Source organism: Haliotis rubra, unplaced genomic scaffold (assembly GCF_003918875.1).
Source record: "Haliotis rubra isolate DU_JTF1 unplaced genomic scaffold, ASM391887v1 Scf107, whole genome shotgun sequence".
Classification (NCBI taxonomy): Eukaryota; Metazoa; Mollusca; class Gastropoda; order Lepetellida; family Haliotidae; genus Haliotis; species Haliotis rubra.
Genome location: NW_025764970.1, coordinates 954,566 through 968,956, shown reverse-complemented (window position 1 = coordinate 968,956; position 14,391 = coordinate 954,566). Strand labels below are relative to the sequence as shown.

General features: G+C 39.8%; 1 protein-coding gene across 1 annotated transcript in view; it reads left to right on the top strand.

Annotated features, from left to right (window-relative positions):
* The window catches only part of LOC124279627 (probable E3 ubiquitin-protein ligase HERC1), a 135,324-nt gene extending 125,819 nt beyond the window's left edge, over positions 1-9,505 (top strand). The window contains 16 exon segments of the mRNA XM_046715470.1: positions 29-220; positions 692-830; positions 1,372-1,553; positions 1,682-1,837; positions 2,250-2,475; positions 2,918-3,162; positions 3,261-3,491; positions 3,664-3,830; positions 4,086-4,251; positions 4,562-4,638; positions 4,794-4,965; positions 5,290-5,370; positions 6,138-6,290; positions 8,350-8,483; positions 8,708-8,879; positions 9,030-9,505. Coding sequence (XP_046571426.1) covers positions 29-220; positions 692-830; positions 1,372-1,553; positions 1,682-1,837; positions 2,250-2,475; positions 2,918-3,162; positions 3,261-3,491; positions 3,664-3,830; positions 4,086-4,251; positions 4,562-4,638; positions 4,794-4,965; positions 5,290-5,370; positions 6,138-6,290; positions 8,350-8,483; positions 8,708-8,879; positions 9,030-9,218 — 2,682 coding nt within the window. The 3' untranslated portion in view covers positions 9,219-9,505.
* The last annotated feature ends 4,886 nt before the right edge of the window (positions 9,506-14,391 follow it).

The window sequence follows — 14,391 nt, the reverse complement described above, 5'->3', positions numbered from 1 at the left end:
ATTTGTGTATGATCTATTGGGCAATCAGGACAACACACTGTGGGACTTAAACAAGGACAGTCAGATTATGTCCTGGGTGACCCACCGTCCAGAAGACTGGCAAGTAGGAGGGCGATGTGAGGTTTTCACCTGGGGCAGTGGGAGACATGGACAGATGTGTGAGGGAGGGAGATCTTGTCTCGCCCCAGTAAAAGTGCCATCTTTCTCATGTGCTCAGCAAGTAAGTATTACAATGAATATACAGTATCATTTAGAATGTGGTCAAATGTAACATATGTTATATTTTGGATTACAACACTTGGGATTATAACACTTTCAGGGTTTACCTGCCCTTTGCATTATATGATAGTGTTCAATTGTGTCTGCTAATTTACCAAACAACATGCTACATTAGTGCAACCCCACTACTTTCACTGCATATCAATATTCATACCAGCAGGCTGGTTCCAAGTTACTAGAGCTTGCTCTCCATTGGCAAAATATTATTTAAATTGTTTTTTTAAGTTGCAGAACAGCGAGTTAAGTGTCACTCTTAATCTCTCCTCCTACTGTTGCATGTATATCCTGCATGAAAACAGAATTCTTTACAGAAGTCAGTTGTTGATTGCTGTGTTCTCTACTCCTTAAAGAAACTTTGTGTTTGGACAAGTGAGATAATATTCATAATTGACCATGAATTTGTTTTTTGCAGATTGTTTGTGGTCAGAACTGCACATTTGCTATCCAGGCCAACGGGACAGTGCTAGCATGTGGGGAGGGGAGTTACGGTCGCCTGGGACAGGGCAACTCTGATGACACCCACACACTCACCATCATCTCAGCCTTGCAGGGTACTTATTACACTAGTGTTCTCAGTACATGTGTGGGGTGCTACTTTCTTGAATATATGCAGGATTTTGTCTACCCTTTATTGAAGGAATTACTGACTGCCCATGCCGAGGTTGAGCATAGTACTGGAGCACCATTACTATATGTTACTAAGAATATGACAGTCCGACTACCTGTTGTCATGTTTTTCCTCCAGGAGCATCGTACCTCAGCTGTTCATTATTTTATCCTCTTGTTTAAAGTCAGAGTCAAGCACAATATCTTTATTTAAAGTAAAATTGGCCAATGAAAGCATGCCTGTTGGTAGTAATATCTGAAGAATAAGAAAGAAAAGGAGAGAAAACCTGGGGCTCTTAGACACAGTTTTTGGAACATGTTTAAGTTTGTATGCTTGTATATTTCTTGTGTTGGACATAAGGGTCTGTTGAAATGTAGTTAAGATATAGCTGGCATTAGAAAAAGCAGGGATACTCAGTTCTGGTATAATTCCATCAGTAATGTCAGTAGATAGTTCAGTCTTTATCAGCCAGTTTCTCGCTGTAGGCTTTGTGAGCATGCTGCTGGCATCGTCAGTTGGCTCCGATGGTCACAGTCTGGCCCTCACAGAGAGTGGGGAGGTGTTCAGTTGGGGTGATGGTGACTATGGTAAACTGGGCCATGGTAACAGTGACAGACAGAAGAGGCCACGACAGATAGAAGCCCTTCAGGCTGAGGAGGTGGTGCAGGTAAAACACTTTGAAACAACAAACTTGAAAACTGTCAGTCATGAAATTAGTATTAATGCCCGAAAACATTATTTGGAAAGCACACAACATTTTGGGCTTTGTGGACAGTCAAATATTTCACATTTCAGATAGCCTGTGGGTTCAAGCACAGTGCAGTAGTGACAGCAGATGGTAAGCTGTTCACGTTTGGTAATGGTGATTATGGGAGACTTGGACATGGATCTACTTCCAACAAGAAACTCCCAGAGAGGGTCATAGCCTTAGAGGGACACCACGTAGGCTTTGTGAGTTTCTTATTTATCTATGTATTAAGCATCAAGAGTGGAAATTCTAATGTAGTTATTTAGGTAACATATGTAAAGTTACACTGTTTTGCTGATTTTTGAAATGTATTAGGTACATAGGATGAATTCTTATCATCAGGGGCCGGTGTGGTAGCCTAGTGGATAAAGTGTTTGCTCATCACATCAATGTCATAGGTTCGATCCCATGCTCACTCCGACCATGATGCTATTTTCGTCAATAGAGTACCAATGTAGATGAAATTTTCCATGTTTCGGCTCTTTTCGTCTCACACACTGTTGACATGCCAAGAAGTAACAGAAATTGTGAACAAGCAGTGTTACCCCCAACTCACCCCCTCACTTTGACTTCAGCAGTTAGGACTATCCAACATTTGTCTTTGTTCTCGGACAGGTTGCATGTGGACTGAATCACACTCTGTGTGTGTCTGTTGACGGTATGTCAGTGTGGTCTTTCGGTGATGGGGATTACGGCAAACTAGGTCTAGGCAACACGCTGTCCAAGTCTCTCCCCACCAAGATAGAAGCCCTGGACAGTGTCAATGTGAAGAAGGTGGCTTGTGGAGCACAGTTTTCCATGGCTCTCACTAAGAATGGAACAGTCTTCACTTGGGGCCAAGGTAGACTATTAATTATTGTTTGTATTTTGGAACATTTGGTGGATTATCTGTATAATATCAGGAATTATCCTACTTTAATAGAAGATCATGAAACATTGAACATTGTATTTGTATAATGACTACATATTGAAAGTAATTTTAAGTCCTATCAAATTTTAGATATATTTATCTTAGTTTTCAAGTTTACACATTTATTCAAATTTTCTGCTTACCACTGGATGGATTCTTTGATGGAGTTTTTGTGCATTTGTTTTAAATTTCTGTGCATGTGGGATGTAGAAGTTCACGACCACTAAATCTCTGTTGGTTTCTGTATATATGTGTGTGACAGAGAGCGTTCGGAATCACCGGCAGTTTCAAATATTTGCAGGCCCTGATGGCCGACTGGCAAGTTAAAGTATTGCAAACACTGGTGACAGATATATTGAACTTTTACCCGCAGATCGATTGATAGGACAGAGTGATGCAAGGTGCAGAAACCACACCATACCTATGTGTGTGAGTGCTTTGTGTGGTCACTTTGTGACGGACATTCAGACTGGCTCTGACCACACCATTGCCCTCACCTCTAAGGGTGAAGTGTGGGTATGGGGGAATAACTCTGATGGGCAGCTTGGTCTTGGACACACCAACTCCATTAGAGAACCACAGCAGATAACTGGACTAGCAACCAAGAACATCAGACAGGTGAGATATCAGTTTCTTAAGTCTATGATGATTGACTTAAAAAACAGGGAACATGCTTAAATGTCCAAAATGGCTTATGTTTATTTGTATTTCTATAGATTTCAGCAGGTCGAACTCACAGTGCAGCATGGACTGCCCCTCCCCCTCCCAAGCGTATTCCTGGTGCCCCTGCCCCTCTCCAGCTTGGCACTCCAGAGTCCGTCCCTCCACAGTATGGATCCCTGAAAGAGATGTCAATTGAAGCCATCAAGTCTCGTCTTCTGGTGCTACACAGATTCTCAGACCTTGTCTACTCTTCCTGGAAACTCCATAATCTCTGTCCCAGACAGGTAAGAACATGACTGCATTGGTGCTCCTAGCTGGTGCAGTTATGTTTGGTATTCTCTGCTTCAATTAAGCCTGGTGTTAACTGGCATCAGCTAGTTTTACATTTTCTTTTTGATATACATATATCTTTCATGTTGATCTTCCTTGAAATATTGTCTATTTTATCTGTCCCAGGAATTAAACAGTTTTGATGCTGGTATTTCTGGCATCATGGATGGCCGACTTCGCCCAATTTTGTCACCTCGTGTGTACACACTGCCCATGGTGAGATCTATAGGCAAGACGATGTCTCTCGGCAACACATGCAGGCCTCAGATAACAGTGAAGAGACTCTCAACAAGGTATTTCTAAACATTCCCTTAGAATCGTGGTTTCAAATTCCATCTAATTGTTTCTAGGATTAGCAGCACCAAATACAAACTCTTATTTTTCACACAAGTGCTAAATCACTTAGTGTTTTACTCCCACAGTAAGCTGACTAACTGACTCATTCACTCACTCTTATGATACCATGATATGCTTTACATTGGAATAATCACGACAATAAGTGTTATTTGCCTACTTTGCTATGATTCTAAACACAATTCTGCTGCCAGGGGGAAGAAGTGTCGTCCCGTGTATGTGCAGATTGCCCAGCAGGTTGTGAAGCTGCGTCCTGAGGAACTGCGACTGCCAGCTCATGCCTGGAAGGTGAAGCTGATAGGAGAAGGTGCAGATGATGCTGGGGGTGTGTTCGATGACACTATCACAGAAATGTGCATGGTGAGGACATGTATTGTGTTGAATATTGGTATGGGAAACATGGTATGGGAAATCCATACATAGTCAGAAGTTGTGATTTGGGCCTTTATTTTCTAATCCGTTTATTCATCAGACATCGATTCATTTAAAATTTATTATGAATTATTCTACCTCCATACATACATGTTGTCAAGGATATTCACCAATGAAATAATATATTGACAGATTGGTTAAACATTTATGTACAGTAAAGAATAGAGACTTGTTATTTATTGCAATGTGTCAGGTTGTTATTGGTCATCTGATGTTGATCTCTGTCCTTCCCCAATAGGAGTTGGAGTCTGGAGTTGTTCCACTACTGATCCCTACACCAAATGCCAGGAATGAGTCCGGAAACAACAGAGACAGGTAACCTATGTATAGGGAATGTGGGCACAGCCAGTTGAAAGTTCTAGCCATTCATTACAAGTTGTTATAAACACTTTATTGTTTTGCTAGCTCACACTTAATGTAATGTATATCAAACTAGCAGTTGCCCTAAAGTTACATGATGCTATGTTTAGATTCCTGCTGAACCCTTCCTTGACATCGGAGGAGAACATGGTCCTGTTCCGCTTCCTGGGTATCTTGTTTGGAGTGGCAGTACGAACCAAGAAGCCCCTCGACCTCCACTTGGCCCCATGTGTGTGGAAGCTCATTGCTGGCATGCCACTTAAGGTGGAGGACATGGAAGAGGTTGGTTCAGTCACACTCTGTTGTACTTTCCTTACAAATCTCATAGAAATAAATATTAGGTCTTGTACTTAAATGTCATGGAGGTTGTGATGGTGATTAACTGAGACAGTCATTGTGATGTTTAATCTTATTCCCTTACATTATTCCCAATGTCTTGCTATGTGTTATATTAGTTGAGATTAATTACTGTAGCATGGCACACTCCAGAAATACTGAAGCATAAATGTATGGACACATTATTAGTACTATTTAAATGCTGGAAATTGAATTAAGGTTTATTAACAGAAACAAAGCAATAAAAAGTGTGCTTCTGTTGTGTGCCAGGTGGACCACTTGTACATCCAGAGTCTGCGGGGCATCCAGGATATCCAGGAGAATGGTGTTAATGAAACCAACTTCCATGAGGTGAGGACACAACAAATATAATGACTAACGAAATTCTGACATCACAAAGCAGGACTGCCGTACAGTATTTGGTCATTAGCAGATAAAACTGCAGAGTTTTGAAATTTGAGGTAGCCTCTCTGTAGCTTAGATACCTCTTATTTTAGTTTCAAATGAGCCATTTTAGAATGATATTTCAAATGCATAAGTAGAAGATGACATGATTAAATGTGAAGTGGAGTGGCATGGGATCAGTATTGTGTTTTGATTTATTTGTTTAGTGTATTAAGGAAACACTGATATTTGCCTTAAAGAATTTATAACACTGTCAACACTCAAATCATATTATTGTGACTTGGCCATCAAATCATCTGACTGACAAGTTGGAATTGAGTTATTTCCAACTTCATGGTAGAATGAATGCATAAAGACCTATATGAATAAGCCTTTGATGATATAACATAGGGGTAAGAATGAACAGTAACATTCATGACCTTGTAATGGGAGGGTGTGTCTTAGGGGAGAGGTGGTGGTGCACACACGTTCAATAGCATGTATGTGATGGGTGATAAAATCTTTTACCTGTTTTGTCTAATTTCAAGCAATTATTGCTCTGCAGATTTGTTTACTCTCTGAAAATATATAAAGTCTTTCTTCTCCATTTTATTACATTTTATGAATATAATTTAGGAACTGTTTTTCTGTAAAATATATTCATTTCCAAGACTAGATGTAAGTCTACATACAGCCAAACTCATTGATTGTTATCTATTTTGCCTTGTTCATAGTTCATCCCTATTGACTGCTTTGAGGGTCAGAGTTGTGATCAAAGAATGGTTGCCGTTGTGACTGGAGGCTTCAACATCCCCCTCCACTTCCACAACCGCAAGGAATATGTGGAGCGTGTTCTGCAGCACAGGCTCCATGAGATGGACAAACAAGTGAGTAGTCTGGGCGAGGGCAAGCAGTGAAAAAAAAAGGTTATCAGTTACTGCGATTTATTTTGAGAGAAAACATAATAATGATAGATGCTTCTTAGATATGATGCATGAAGCATGTTGGACTTGACAGAAAGCAAAACTTTGACAATTTTTAAACTTATCCTATCTTACGGTCTGCACTTCTCTCTCTTCTTCGACCAAAGCATGGAACTGTGCTGTAGGCTAAGTTCAATCAAATCTTCTTGGCCTCTGTCCCACCTGACCTCTCCCCTCACTCCGATTGCTGGACCTGTGAGTCATCTATGTAAGCGTGCTAAACTCTCAAATGGTCATGTGACATCCCATTACTGTCATTCTCTTTCTTGTCGCCCACTGGTGTGGATGTGTGTTATGCTCTGTCTGCCACTCGTCTCTACTCTTCATTATGGGACAAGTAATCGATCTTCCCCGGAAGAGATAACACTGTGGCAATTACAGAAGTATTTTTCTGCCACTGATCCAGTATCTCTCCAGGATGACTCCCCCACTCCGGTAGTGAACTTCGCCATCACAGTCCCGATTGACAGTTCTAGTGACTTTTTCTCAAACACCTGATACGGCATTGTCAGCCCCTACTAGCAATGTGTCTCTAACTTCCCTACAATGATTTATTGAAGTACGAGCTTGTCTACGGCGATCCCTCCAACTCCAGTGATGATATCAAGTTCAACAATCCCTGTTAGTGTGGGCGTTTTCCGTTGGTTCGTCACTGCAGGCCAGTGCGCCGCTTCAGTTCGGTCCGGCGCTTTGTACCAGTGCATCGCTCTCACAAAAGGAAGAGGGGGCGGTGGGGTAGCCTAATGGTTAAAGCGTCCGCTCGACATGCTGAAGACCCGGGTTCGATTCCCCATGGGTGCAATGTGTGAAGCCCATTTCTGGTGTCCCCCGCCGTGATATTGCTGGAATATTGATAAAAGCGGCGTAAAACCATACTCACTCACTCACAAAAGGAAGAAGAGGCCATTGCACCATTTCACTTCAGTTCACCGCTCTCGTTCAGTCAAACTCTTTAGCCCAGTGCGCTGCTTTCGATTGGATCAACACTTGAGCCAGTATGCCTTTTCGATTGGATCAACGCTTCAGACCAGTGCTCTATTTTCGATTGGAACAACGCTTCAACCTAGTGAACTGTTTTTCGATTGAAACATATTTTCAGTCCAGTACGTTTTAGATGACTGCACCGGTCCCATTTGACTCAGCAATTTAGATCACGCGGCCGAACCGGATCAGCTTCCCAAACAAGATCACTTAACCGAACCGGATTACAGTATGATTCCAGATATTCTCTCACCGAACCAGATCACCTATCCGATCCAGATCGTCGAACCAACCTAGGTCTCAGAACCGATCCTGGTCTCCGAACCATACCAGATCGCTGCTCCAACAGCATTCGCTGATCTGACAGTGTTCACTGAACTGTCAGAGTTCACTGAATCATCTGATGGATTCCCACACGACCTTCCCCACATCACAGATTGCTTAAAGCTCCAAGATGAGAATGACAGTAGTGGGATGTCACGTGACCATCTCTGAGCGCTTAGCACGCTTACAGAGATGATTGACAGGTCCAGCAATCGGAGTGAGGGGAGAAGTCAGGTGGGACAGAGGCCAAGAAGATTTGATTCAACTTAGCCTACAGCACGTTTCCATGCTTTGGTCGAAGAAGAGAGAGAAGTGCATACCGTGAGATATGATATGTATATAAATATACAATTTATAGTTAAAATTTTCAATTTTGTCTTAGACTAGGAATATAGGAAAAATTTGTGTGGTTTGGAATCATGCTTTTTTAAAGAATGATTAGCTTATACAGGTATGCTTATTGCAATAAATATCAGGTTAAAATAGTATGATAGGGGATACCTATATAGATTGACAGAAAACTGGATTAGAGCAGCATACATGTGTTGAATTCCTTTGTAACCTAACCAAAATCTAATACATAAAATAAAAGGTTGTCCCACATACAGTATTTGTTTATCCAGTTGTGATACAAAGTATGCATGTTGTTGTTGCTCAGGCTGCAGCCATAAGAGAAGGGATGTCATGGATCATCCCAGTCCCACTGATATCTCTCCTGACAGCTCAGACACTCGAACAGTTTGTGTGCGGGACTGCAGAGGTGTCTATTGATGTACTGCGCAAAGTCGTCAGGTCTGGGCTCCACTAACATTGTCAGACATAACTGATAGGATACAAAATAAGATATTTTCTTTTGTTTTGAAAGGTTTATATATGTAATTTGATGTAATGTAACTTATTTTAAACTAATATATGCTAATTAAGTTTTATGGGTGTGAAATATTTGCTTTAATGAAAGTCTAAGAAAATAGAAAATTGTGATGTACTTGAAGTTCCTGCTTTATTTTGGGCATCAGGTATAGAGGAATAGATGAGTGCCACATTATCATTCAATGGTTCTGGGATGTTCTTGAGGCCTTCACCAATGAAGAGAGGATCCAGTTTCTCCGCTTTATATCTGGACGAAGTCGTCTTCCAACAAACCCTGCTGACATTACACAGCGCTTCCAGATTATGACCTCGGATAGGGTGAGAGTCTAACTTACCACTTACCTGACTCATTCTTGTGATCTGTATCATAACAATATTAATTCATTCCTCCATCAATCAATACTAGAGGGAAATGACCTGTTGCACTGACTGGTCTGGTGTAATATTGTGTTGTTGTTGGTGTTGCAGGGAGTAGACAGCCTGCCCACTTCACAGACATGTTTCTTCCAGCTGCGGCTCCCTGTGTACAGCAGCCAAGAGATGCTAGCAGAGAAACTCCGCTATGCCATCAACAACTGCCGCTCCATCGATATGGACAACTACATGTTGGCTCGCAACATTGACACTGGACCTGGATCTGATGAAGATGTTGCTTGATGCTATTGTGATGTCCTGTTGAAGCTGTCACATAAGTGAAATGAACTTTGGTTTAGAAACTTCAGAATGAACATGAAACAGTAGAGTATGTTCTCATGAAATGCTCAGAAACAGACATTTCGCACCAGGTTTGAGCACAGCTATAGCACTAGATATATTTATGTCGATTTCTTGGTGTATGTCCAATCAAAGACCTGTTAGAGTGCTCATTACAATTCTTATATACAAGAGATTGTATGAAGATGTTTACCAGTATTAGTTGTGTGTTTTTTTGAGACTGACAATTATGTGCAATATTCCGTTCATTTGGCTGTTACATTTTTACAGTCCGTTGGAAATCACTGCCACATTAAACGTTCAATCTCATGTCGACTCCAGTTGAAAGACTTTCAAGTATACCTGATTACTATCCCTTGTGGAACAAGATATTATCTGATTGAGTTTATAGTGTGTGTGTGTGCAAATACAAACCATAACCATTTATAGTGATCATTAGGTTTGAAATTGATATGGGAAAATTCACCTAAATTGTTCTATTTTCTTTGTATATTTGCATAGTTTGAAAGTATGTATTGTTCTTGTGGAATGTGGACAACCTTTCAATGTCCAGTTTTGGAAGTGAAGATTGAGGGTGACAACTTTGACAGATATCCAAGTGAAATTATATGAATACCACCAGAGGGAGAAATGTTTTGGAAGTATTATAGAAACAGTGTACCATGGAATTGGCGATGATTGTAAGGGTACATATACATGAAAATCAGTAGTGTGTCAGTATAGATCAAATGTATTAAATATCATGTAGATGCTATACACAGTTATGCCATGGACATATCTTTATCACCTAAAGAAAGGTGAGATCTGTGCATCTTTCTTATGAAGCTTGGACTGGATGGTAAATTGTACATGCTAAATATCAACAAACCATTTTGAACTATTCAGCTATCATAATTCTGTATTTTTTTATTACCGTTTTTCCAGCTTATGTGATTATTTTATGTATGTACAATAATGTATTGACGTTGTTTAGAAGTTGTTGTCACTGTCAACTAAATCTGTATGTTTGTGTGTATTCGTGATTACTCTACATATGAGATAGTCATATTGACACTTACATATTCTAATAATTCTCCTAGATGCATAGAAGCTGAATCTGCTCTTTTCTTAACAACTCCTGAAAATAAGATTTGGGACAAGGAAGTACTTCAACTAGTTTGACAAGAGTTATGTCCCTTGTGTCATGCTAATCCATGGGTGGCCCAGTAACTGGGGCGCGTTGTTCAGCAAAAGTTTGCAAGCTTAGCTGCGCTACGCTGCCTGCTTTCCCGTGCAACGGACTGCTGTGTGAGCGCTTCATTCAATATGGCGTCGTCCAATATAAACACATCACCGATACTAGCCACACTTTTGGCACACGAAGCTGTAGAAGATATTCCATGCAATGATTTTGAATTGTATGCGCAACATTAAAAACTTGTCCCTATTGGTCACAGAAGAGCAGACAAGTTTTCTCTGTTACCTTGCAGAATGACATGCCGTGACGCCATTTTGAATGTCTCTCGCTTACGCAGGAAGCACCTCTCTCCGTCGCTGCACGCCGAAGCGCTGCGATGCATGCAGCGAGGCGTTGTTCAGCCAATAGAAGCGCAGCGCTGCACAGCGTATCGGCTAAACAACGCGCCCCTGTTGTCTGAGGCATCACAATTCTGTTGTGCAGAGTTGCTTCCCTTGGGCAAGCCAGAAACCAACTAATGTGGGTTCAAATAATGGTATGCCTTGGTTATGTTTTGAGGTTGATCAGGAACATACCTATGTCCTTGGGTTTTACCCAGTGGTAAATGCCTAAGCCTCACCTAAGGGACCATTCAGAATTTATGGCTAGCAGGGGGATGACAATTTTAAAGGGGGTCACCCATTTTGTTCTGGGGAGGTAGGATGGGGTCATAAATTTTGTACACATGTACTGGGCGGGGTGTCATTAGTTTTGTACTTGACATGCTAGGATGTGTGTGTGTCACTTTGTACATAAATTATCCATAAAAATCATCACCACCTCCCCTAGCCATGAATTATGAACAGTCCCTAAGATTGGGCTTTTCTCCCACATTAAACTGATATTACTGGAATAATGTTCAAAGTGGCCTGAAAATGAGCTCCTTCACTCTCACATGTGCTCATTCAGTGTTCTGTGTGCTGACAAGCATCCATCGTCACACTTGTAGGATCAGTAGATGTTGGGCACACCACCAGTTTAGGTTGCGAAATATCTGTAACATTGATTTAATGGGCTTGTCTCTAGGACAGATATTGGAACATGCTTACTTCTTCAGTCACTGATTTTATATGGTCAAGACTTGATAGCTGGTTTAACACATTAAATTAGCTCATATGTTGCATGACATTTCACTCAGTCCTACATTTTCTGTTATATTTTGGCAAATTCCTGAGTAAGTGAATAAATAGAGTGTCCCTGTTTAACAAGAGTCACTTCCATTCTTGACAACACCAGGACTGAAAATAGCATAGACAATATCTCCTTCACCCAAATCATGGACCCGGTAGTTAGAGTATAGTGATATTAACAGCTGATTGAGTGTCTGTAGTATATCAGTCTAAACTATTATCTTTTAAGTGACTTTGTTATATATTTCTTTGGTTATCATTATGTCACTTGAACATCTACTTTGGAGTAGTTATTCTTAATATGGAATTTGTTCTTGTCCTATGAGTCAGACTCAGGAGATAAAAATATATTTATTTTTGTTGCAAATTTCTGAAATTTCTAGCTGACCTTTCCATAAATGAAATAATAAATGCAAACCTGAATGCAGACATTCTTTATTTACGGCGCTAAACTAATGAATAGAAATTTGAAATATTTTGAGAAGTAAAAAGAATTCCTGTTTATGCTGGTGCCGAGGTCCCTGTGGTGAAGTGCTGGCTTTCACAATTCAGGTGTTTTCAAAATACCTTCTCTCTATGTTTCTTTATTAAAGTATTTTTGTAATGAACAATCAAAGTTATGTATTAAAGGTATAACAATTACAAAAGAAAACCACATAGTTTAGTATTCGTGGACAGACCTATAGATTATAGACTGTATTACTTGTGCACCATAGAATATTGCCACATTACATGTTTATGTCATACAACATTGTATATATTTACATGCTTATTTTTGAGTATATAAATGAAGATTTAGTCCATTGTTAGACACCTGCATAAATTAACCCATCCCTTTTCTGTTAGTGACATTACTGAAGTTACCCAAAAGTTCAATATACTGGTTTACTAGACTTCTTTCAACTGTATATAAAGGGCATGAGTGTAAAACATCTGACCTAAGTATAATCGTTGCAGCTGAAACATGTTGTTTCCACACGAGGGCTACAGTGATATATAGTATCTCTTCAGACTCCAATAATACCATGCTCTTGTGATTATTTACAACATGGAAGCCTGTTGTTATGAAACTAGCTTCGGTGTCTCCAGTTGAGAACTTCAAAATACAATAAACTATGTTTATATCATGCTAGGATGCTTACAATGAGCTGAAGGTATAATGAACTTGGTTTTTTCTGTGGTCCATACCACTTGCTGTATATTTTAGTTTGAAAAGCCAATCACTGGATTGTTTGGTCCAGACTTACCTACAGACCACTGTCATATACCTGGAAAATTGCTGAGTCCAGCGATAAACAACAACAAACAAAGAAGAGTTGAAAGGCATGTAACAAACTACTGTTATGGGGACCTACAATGAGTGGTCCCGTTGAGTCCATTATAACTGTAGTATTCTGTAGATATTTGTCTCTGTACTACCAGAAATCAGTTTGCCTAGTCCCCTGTCAGACTCAAATGTATACTTCTTGTAATACATGTACCTACCCAATGTGCTATCTGTACATATTTCTCCAATAATTCATGGTTCCCAGTTTTGTGAGTGAATGAGTGAGTGTACCATTGTGAATCGTGATACCTGTGTTCCCTTTATTGTGCCAAGCATTTGGCTGTGATGATCATTCAAATGATACTTGTAATTCTAGCTTTGCTACCTTGAAACCAATTTCTTCAATAAAGAGTATTTTATGGCTGTAGCCGTTTCAATGACTTACTGGTAGTGAAACATTAACCATGTCCTTTGGAAATATTTGGTCTTGTCCAAAAATAATGAGAATATTTGTCATGATGTTTTAACAAATACTTATTATATGGGGGCATATTGTCATTCAAACAAAAATTACACCTCTGACCCATTAAACATGTTTAAGGATAAACATATTTTTTCTTGGGGTATGATATAAATTGTAATTGATTTTCCATGTAATGTAGATGTTATGTGTATTCTCTTCTTTATGTATTGTGTAATGTATTATGGATATTATGGAATATGTTCAACTGACCTGGTGAGGTTATTGGGTTGTAAACTCAAGTCATATTTGGGAAGGGTGATAATGAAACAAATGAAAACTTATTCATATTGTTGATGTATTGATTTCATCAAAGTTGGTGTCATTGTAAATCTCTGTTTTTGATAAGCAATGGATGTTGATTAACTTATTAAGGATGTGTACACTTCCATTTTATCAGCTGTATAAGCATGGTACATTATAGGTTGTTCACTGGTCACGAGGGGGGGCATGTTACATAAACAAACATCGAGGGTACATCAACCCATGGGCCCCGAGGGACCAGTGAACAACGTATTTATCTTACCGAACACCTCAATGTTAATTTTGAATTGTTTGAAGCACGGGTATAAATCTTTTTGTAGCCATCGCTAGATTTTGCTGACAAGAAAAACAGATTTAGAGTTATCTTCCTTCCATCAATTTGCATTCGCAAAACATTAGTAATTTCCATACATCATACGTGATTCAATGTTATTCAAGATAAAGAATTACTACCAAAAAAGTACCAAATGACTTGCCATTGACAGCGGGGTACATTGAAATGTTACTCGCTTGTAAGCGGGGTACATTGAAAATCATAGGTGAGTGCTCAGCCAATCAGAAAACGACATTTATGTGTGAGGTAAGATAAATTACTAGGACAATACTGTAGACATACTTCTTTCAGGGAAAGTGTAATTTCGTCATCTTGAAGGAAGATCTGTTATCACTGGCTATACATTTCAAATGTATGTCTTTCTGGAAGGTCCATTCAATTCATC